Raw genomic sequence first — 7,937 nt, forward strand, 5'->3', positions numbered from 1 at the left:
TAGTTGGAGAAATCAATAACCAGGGACATTAAAGCTTTCAGATACTATGGACTGAACGTTTTCAGACAGAAGGTGTCTGCAACTCAGCCTACCACTCGCTCCTTCAGTGATACCAGAGTCCCATATTGTTCAGAGGTTAGACGGGGAGAAACCAAGACAGAAACCAATCCTGAACATGTAAGTGATGTGATATGATCTCCCATATTCATACCCCCACTTCCCAGCATGTTGGAAGAAAGCCAAGCTTTTGTGGATGGATTTGAACTGACCATTGAGTTTCATGATTTAAGTCAGATTTACAACCACACTGCTCTGTGTTTCTTCTTTAAAACCCCATGTTTTGGGAAAGAATATTGGCCTTAGTTTAGTTTGGCATGGATGCAATTTAAAACGCAAACAATTACATTTCCTTCCCATGTGGTATGTATTTACAGGCTGGCAGGTTTTTTTTTCTCATTCTTTACTGCTCTTCGGTGTTAACATATTGAAGTTTCTCTTCCTGAAAAAGATAGAGTGTTTTCTAAAACAATAACAGACATTTGCCCTGACCTTGATTCTAAAGAGCCACAGAGTCAAATAAAAGGTCTTTAATGATTTTTAAAATGCTCTTCACAAAGGAATCTTTAAAAAAATCAGTTTATTAATGTTTAAAAGTTGATAAAGCTATGTGCAAAATGATCCACAAAAGTCAGAAAACTATTAAATACTATTTTTTTTTTTAAAAAAAGGGCATTTCTTGGTTTAATTGCACTGAAAACCATACTAAAGAGACAGCAATACATTTTATTCTTTGTAACATTTACACACATGCCCAATGAACTATTAAAAAACAGCTGTACTGGAAAGTTCTGGGTTCCCTACCAGTTAAAGTAATGCTTTAAGGGCATAAGAGGGTGATACTTTCTTAAGAAATACACATTCAATGGTGTTAACACAGGTTAGGAAAATCCAATAAAATGCTGAAACAAATACATTCAAACATCATGAAGGGTACTTTTAACACAACAAGATACAACCATTGGCTGAAATGCTTCACACACACTCCATAATTAACATCAACAAAAGTGCCAAAGACCGATGTTGCATCTGTTAGGCAAATTCGTTAGGAAATCCCTCCTGGTTTACAAAGTTCCCTGGCCCCCGCAGCGGGTTTTCTCCTTGTGTGGGGCCTTTGTTTCCCCTGGGACACGAAGGATCCTGGCTGACACCTTTAGATAAGCTGGGCTTCCCCATGCAGATTTCAGGCACAATGGCAGGATACTGTAACGCATTCCATTGTAAAGATGTAAAAAAAAACCCAAAAAACCTCAAAGTGACTACAACCAAATTCCAAAAACAACGGATCCATCTTGCGTGGAAACTTTGGCCTCAGCAAATGAAACTGCCTCCCATGTCCGAACCGTCTCCAGCTCCTCCGTCTGCTTCCTGGACACAGCCCACCAGCCACAGATGCTGGAGAAATGGACCAGGCCACCCCAGCTCTGATGACGCCCAGTCGGAGGATGTTGAGGAGGTTGTGCAGGGGAAGGGGGGGTGGAGTGGGGGCTGGAGCATCCCTAGAGAAGCAGAAGTGCACACGTGGCTGGAAACTCAAGTGAAAAAACACCTTCTCCTCAAAGCTCCAGGCGACACTCTCCAAGGTGACCTTGGTCTTCGAGGAGGGGCTGAGCGAAGCCTTAGGGAGCTGGGCAATGCTAACCTCTGGCTCAGTGCAAAATCAAAGCTCAGGGAGAGGAAGCAGACTCCAGGCCCGCGGACCGCTCTCCACCCTTCCCGGCGCATTGTTCACAGGACTCACTGTACCCTCCGACCCCACCCGGCGTCACGGGCCCTTCGCTCGCCCCGCCCCCCCTCCGGCTCCGGCTCCGGCAGCTCCACCCTGGCAGCAGTCCAGGCACCAGGCACGGAGATGTTTTTCCAAACACTGGGCGGTGGGTGACCATGCAAGAACACTCCCCATGGGCTGGCTGCTTCCCGTTTTAGGAAGAAGAGTTGACGTTCCCAGACGACATGATGGTTTCTGGGTTGTCCCCGTCGTCCTTCTGGGGGTGCGAGGAGTTGTCGGACTTGCTGCGGCTGAACTCCACGCCGGCGATGATGGGGCGCTTGAACTTGCCGGGGGTGTCGGTGCTGGGGCACCGGCAGCAGGACATGATGCGGATGAAGGCGCGGCGCATCTCCTTGTTGGTGAGCGTGTAGATGATGGGGTTGGTGCCCGAGTTGAGCACCGCCAGCACCAGGAAGTACTCGGCCTTGAAGAGGATGTCGCAGGTCCTCACCTTGCAGCCCACGTCCAGCAGCAGCAGGATGAAGAGCGGCGCCCAGCAGGCGATGAAGACGCTCAGCACGATGATCACCGTCTTGAGCAGGGCCAGCGACTTCTCCGAGCTGCGGCTGGCCTTGGACGCGTTCTTGCGGAAGGTCAGGCGGCGGCTGCGCGTGCGCACCAGCGAGTAGATCCGGCAGTAGAGGATGACGATGGAGAGCAGCAGCACGGTGAAGACCGTGGTGCAGAAGAGGATATAGTGCTTGTGGTAGAGCGGCAGCACCGTGGAGCAGCTGGGCAGCAGGCCGAGGCAGTTCCAGCCCATGATGGGCAGGCCGCCCAGCACCAGCGAGATGACCCAGCAGGCGCTGATGAGCAGGAAGGAGCGCGAGCTGCTGCTCTCGTGGTGCAGCTTCATCTTCAGCATGGTGATGTAGCGCTCGATGGCGATGGCCAGCAGGCTGAACACGGACGCGGACAGCGCCACGAACATGCTGCCCTCGCGCAGGAACCACTGCGCGGGCGTCAGCTTGTAGGTGTTGGCCCCGGAGAAGAGCAGGTTCATGATGTAGGCCACCCCCGCCAGCAGGTCCGAGAGGGCCAGGTTGCCGATGAAGTAGTACATGGGCCGGTGGAACTTCTTGGTTTTCCAAATGGTCAGCAAGACGAAGATGTTCTCCAGGATGATGCAGCAGCAGATGAGGATGAACACGGCGGACGTCACCTTGAGGCCGCTGTCCTTGTCCTGGCCCAGATTCAGCTTCCCCGTGTAGTTGTAATGCCGGATGATGATGTCATAGTTGGAGTAGTCCGAGAGCACGCTGCTGGTGGACCCCATGGCGCGCCCGGCGTCCGGGGCCTTTCCCGGGCGGCGCTGCCCCGGCGGACGCTAGAGGGCGCTGGAGGGCGCGGCGGAGGCGGAGAGCTTGGAAGTCAGAGGTCCCGGCTTTCCGCGTCTCCAGGCTGGACAGGGCCTCGGGAACCGCAGCCTTAAACGAGTTACAAAGAGAGTCAGGAGAGCCACAGGCACAACTCATTCTCGCCGAGGCCCTGCTCGTTTTGTTTATTTCTTTAAAGGAAACGTGGGGAGAGCGCAGAGAGAGGGATTTAAAAAAATCAAACTCTCATCCCTTGCAAAAAAAAAATTTTTTTTAAAGGAAGGAAGGGAAGAAAGAGAGGAAGAAAGAGAGGGAGAAAGGACAACAAAAAATTGCCCCAACTGAAAACTCCGACTCAACAAGACGAAAATTCTCCCCGTGGTCACATTCACTCCAACGGAAACGGGAACAGTGGGGAAGCGAACCCCACCGCCACCTTCTGATTCCCACCCCCGCACCCCGCCAGTTCCCAGGCGGCGCCTAGAACAGTCACCGCCCGGCGGGGGCTCACACGCTCTCCGGCTCCTCGGAGACCCAAACCCAAACCCAAACGAGGGTGGAGATGCCCAGCCTGAGAGCAGAGCCGCCCCTCACGGCCACGAGCAATCAGGCCGGCAGGAAAGTCACTGGACAGTCAGGTTTTGGGGGGACAGTCAGGTTTTGGGGGGACAGTCAGGTTTGGGGGCTCTATTAATGACCCCGGGAGAGGTGTGTCTAGGGTCCGCAGGGCAGCCAAACCTGCCCTGGCCCAGCATGAACAGGGAAACTGGGCGCCTCCGTCAAGCAACTTTCTTCTTTTTCTCCGGAGCCAACGCGAGAGCCTCTCGCGGTGCCGGTGCCGGTGAGATGGCAATAGCCCCAGAGGTCCCTGTGGCCCTCAGTTGCATACGGAGTTTCTAGTTCGGGTGGGAATAGCCCGCAGGCTCCTGATAGCAGGCGTGCCGCCCCAGCCCGGGCCGTGCAAACCGCCCTGCAGCCGCTCACAGGAGGGGCGCCGGGCTCTCGGCTACGCTACGGGCGGTTTTATTCACCTCCTCCCCCGGCACCTTGCCGCCTGCTCAGAGGTCTAGAAAGTGTGCGGGGAACGCAGCGTGGCCCGGTTAGCAGAAGTCTACCTGTAAGTTAAGTGTTGCGAGGCAGCGCGGCAACCAGATAAAAGCGGAGTAACTGAGGCGAGAGGGCTCCCACCCGTCCTGGGGCAGGAGAGGCTGCGGGCCCCAGAGCCCCAGGGTCCCCCCACTCTCCGCGCCCGCCCGCGGTGCAAGCTTAAGCCCTAACCCCACCCCCACCCCACCTCAATACTCTTTGTTTCTAGCGTTTCCAAAAATAAGCGCCTTCACCCCTTGCCCTCCGACCCCCGGCAGCTTCCACCACCTCCCACACGAGCCGGTTCTACAGTTGGAACTTGACCCCTTTCCGAGAAATCACTAGCGCCCGAGCGCAGCCCAGCGGCGGGCTCCTCCGTGGCCCCGAGATGCCTGTTTCCAGCGCCCGGAGATGGGCGCTTGGAAAGTTTTTGTTCGGCTTCCTCCGGGTCTGACAGCGCGTTTGGGACGGCCAGCCCGGCCCACGCCCTACCTCGCTCAGGCGGGACGGAGTGGCGTTCGGGGAGCTCTGGGTCCGCGCCGCGCGCCCGTCATCTTGCTCTGCCTGAGGCTGGCAGCGCCGCGCAGAAACTTGCGGAGTCGGGGTCCCCTCCCTCCGCAGCCGCATGCTCCATGGGCCAGCCCTCTGCCGCGGGCCGCCAGCTGCGGTCAGCCAGCACCTCTGAGGAAGAGGCGGGGAGAGGCAGCCCCGAGCTCCCACGCCCTCCCCGCGCCGGCCGCGGCCCCGATCGGATCTGGGCTGCTGAGACTCTCTGTCCAGGAAAGATCTGGGGCAGAAGCTGATAGAGCCTTCCCACCCCACCCCCGACGACAGAGGGGCGGAGCCTGGTGCCCCCGGACTCTATAAATCGCACCACCGCCCAGCTCGGGAGGGGAGGCGGCAGAGGGCCTTTGGGAACTTTCCTCCCGAAAGCCCGAGGGGGCAGAGGACTGTCGGGCAGCCACCTCCCTGGTCTCCTGCCCAGGCCGTCCTCGGGGATCCGTCCGAGGTTGTGGCCAGGCGCCCCGGCCGCTGCGCGGGGGCGGGGAAACAGGAGCCGGCGATCTGGCGATGGGGCTGCGAGGCCTGGGGAGCGAGGGGCCCTGGAGGGGGATGCCGGATGTTCCTCCCCTTCTCCCCACCTCCACGCCCACCCATCCCGCTGCAGCCTCGAAACTTGCGGTCTGAGGGGCAGAAAGTGGCTTTCCCGGGGCGCAGGGTGAAAAGGGCCAGCGTCTGGCGAGGTGCTGTGGGGGTTCCCCTCCCTCAGCTGGGCGCCCAGGCAGGCCGCGTGCCCCAGATTCTGGCCAGCGGCGAGAGGCCTCTGAGGAGGTGGGCAGCTGCCCGGCCCGCTATGTTTTCTAAAGCTCGGGCAGCTCAGGAAGTTCCAAGGGGAAGAGCCCAGCCCTAACCCCGCAGGGCCTGCTGCCGCCCAGTTGGGGGCCGGCGCGCTTCGCGTCCCTTCTACTTGGGAGGCGCCCCCAAACCTCAGTGTTCACAACTCGCCCACTCTTTCCTAGCTCTTAGCAGCTACCTCTGAACTTGAGACTGAGAGGTGCCTTGGTCAGCTCAGCTGTGTGACGGGCGCAGGGCACGTTGCCTGCGCCCTGCAGCAAGGCCCGTCCCACCCAGCGCCTGGCCTCACCGCTTCCCATCCCTGCAGATGTGAATGCAGAAGGTCTCCGCTGCGCAGTTTCAATCAGACACGCCCTGTACCTGAATGACTCAGAAGGAGGCTTGGTGAATAAACAACAGACCCCTGGCTTATGGAATCTTATGAGTTTGCAAAAGAAGACGCCAAGTGTCGGTTAATTCACAGCTGTCTGAAAGCCCTGTCAATCACCAAACGCCTACCCACAAGTTCAACAGCCTCACAGCGCGCACAGCCTGGAAACAGCAGGGACTCTCAGACGCCTCTGATTGGGTCTGAGGACTTACCTATCTTATATCATAAAGGCCCCAAATGCCAATTGTTCCACAGGGAGTTTGACCGCTGGCTATGACATGCGCTGACCACCAGGGGGCGGCGCGGAACATGGCGGGCGTCATTATCACCCAAGTCCATGGCTTACCTCAGGGTTCCCTCTTGAGGTTGCTGTGCAGCCTATGGGTTTGGACCAATGTATACTGACACGTATCCATCGCACGGTATCACGAGTATTTTCACTGCCCTGAAAGTCCTCTGTGCTCTGCCCACTTATCCAGTCCCAACCCCATGAATGTCTTGCCGACTGTGCCTTTTTATAAAAACCTCTCATCTACCTGTAATACTTTCAGTATTTGTATTCCAGATTCCAAGTGTGACACATACTAACTTATATGATCTTCACAATGACCCTCAAGTTAAGTGCTATTCTTGTGCTAATTTTACAAACCAGGAAACCAAGTCCAGGCATATGAAGCCGCTTGGTGAACGTGGGCTGTGACCGACCATGGATGGGCTAAGGGTCCTTAACCACCACTGCAGACCCCCAGGTGGAACCTCACACCTGCGGAAGATGGCAGCGCGGAGTCTGTCCTTCTCCTGTGAGCACGGCTGGTGAGGACCAGGTTACTGATACTGACCCCGTGTTTCAACCTGGCACATGATTACTTAGCGATGCTCGCCCTTAATCCACACTGACGGGATGTAAAATACAGATGACCACCAGGCAGAAGGAGAAGGGAAGCAGAGCTATTTGCAGCAATGGCTTCCCTGCCAATTCCCCGTCTCCGGTTCCCACACATGCCTCTTCCCAGGACTCTCAGGAGAGGCCCTAAGAATCTCATCCTCAAGCCATCCCCTGGCCGCTCGCCCGGCTCCCCTTCCACTGCTGCCTGGAAGCCACGCCCAGTATTCCTACCTTACTTCCCATGGCACCTGGACAGCCTGATGACCATGTCACTCTGGGATAGCCCCACTCCAAATCTCGGATTTCAAAGCAGCGTTGCTGTTCTTTATGCATGCTTCCGTGTGTCTCTGTGAGGCTCTCCAGAGAAAATACCATGCGCCATTTGGGACATATGCTAAAAAACAAAACAAAAAAACAATGACTTGTTAATTTAAATTTAACTAGAAGAGCGATACTTTTTAAATGTTTTTTCCTTTACTGATTTTGAGAGAGAATGGAAGGGAGAAGGACAGAGAGATAGAAACATCAATGAGAGTGGCACATCACTGATCGGCTGCCTCCTGCACCCCCTACTGGGGATCCAGCCTGCAACCCAGGCATGGGCTCTGACCTGGAATCAAACCAGTGACCTCTCAGTTCCTGGGTGGGCACTCAACCACTGAGCCACACCAGCTGGGCGGGAGAGCTGTGCTATTTGCTAACTCTACTCCCCGCAATCCCAGGTTAGAGCCCAGGCTCCCCTCCCCTTCTCCTGTATGCATAGCCTCACTAGCCTCCTGCTTCTGGAGAACCATTATCACCCTTCCATTCCCTCCTCCCGAAGTTCCAGCTCAATAACAGCTTCCCCCCTCACCGCCCTCCACAGTGTCTCCCGCCCTGGGCAAGCTCTCCCCGTGTCGCTGTGCTCCGCCGCTGCCCACCTTCCTAAGACTCAGCTCAGTTACTCCTGCTCCCTCTCACTGCCTTTTCTTATGCTAGGTTCCAAGAGGGTCTCTCTTTCTCCTCTTCCTTGCCAACATGCAAAACTATGTGGCGGGGACGGCAGACTTGGGGCCAGCCTGAGCGCGGCCCGTTTCCAGCGGCGTGACTCTGAGC

General features: G+C 56.2%; 1 protein-coding gene across 1 annotated transcript; it reads right to left on the reverse strand.

Moving 5' to 3' along the window:
- Positions 1–620: 620 nt before the first annotated feature.
- On the reverse strand, positions 621–5,545 carry S1PR1 (sphingosine-1-phosphate receptor 1). Its single transcript, XM_036344312.1, has 2 exons — positions 4,723–5,545; positions 621–3,255 (listed from the first exon to the last, which is right to left on the reverse strand). The coding sequence occupies exon 2, from the start codon at positions 3,102–3,104 to the stop codon at positions 1,980–1,982; it is 1,125 nt and encodes a 374-aa protein (XP_036200205.1). The 5' UTR covers positions 3,105–3,255; positions 4,723–5,545; the 3' UTR covers positions 621–1,979.
- Positions 5,546–7,937: the final 2,392 nt, after the last annotated feature.

Source organism: Myotis myotis, unplaced genomic scaffold (genome assembly GCF_014108235.1).
Source record: "Myotis myotis isolate mMyoMyo1 unplaced genomic scaffold, mMyoMyo1.p scaffold_m19_p_18, whole genome shotgun sequence".
NCBI lineage: Eukaryota > Metazoa > Chordata > Mammalia > Chiroptera > Vespertilionidae > Myotis > Myotis myotis.

Bases quoted from the DNA above. Each gene is read 5' to 3' on its own strand.
- S1PR1 (XM_036344312.1), bottom strand. From the start codon at position 3,104: ATGGGGTCCACCAGCAGCGTGCTCTCGGACTACTCCAACTATGACATC.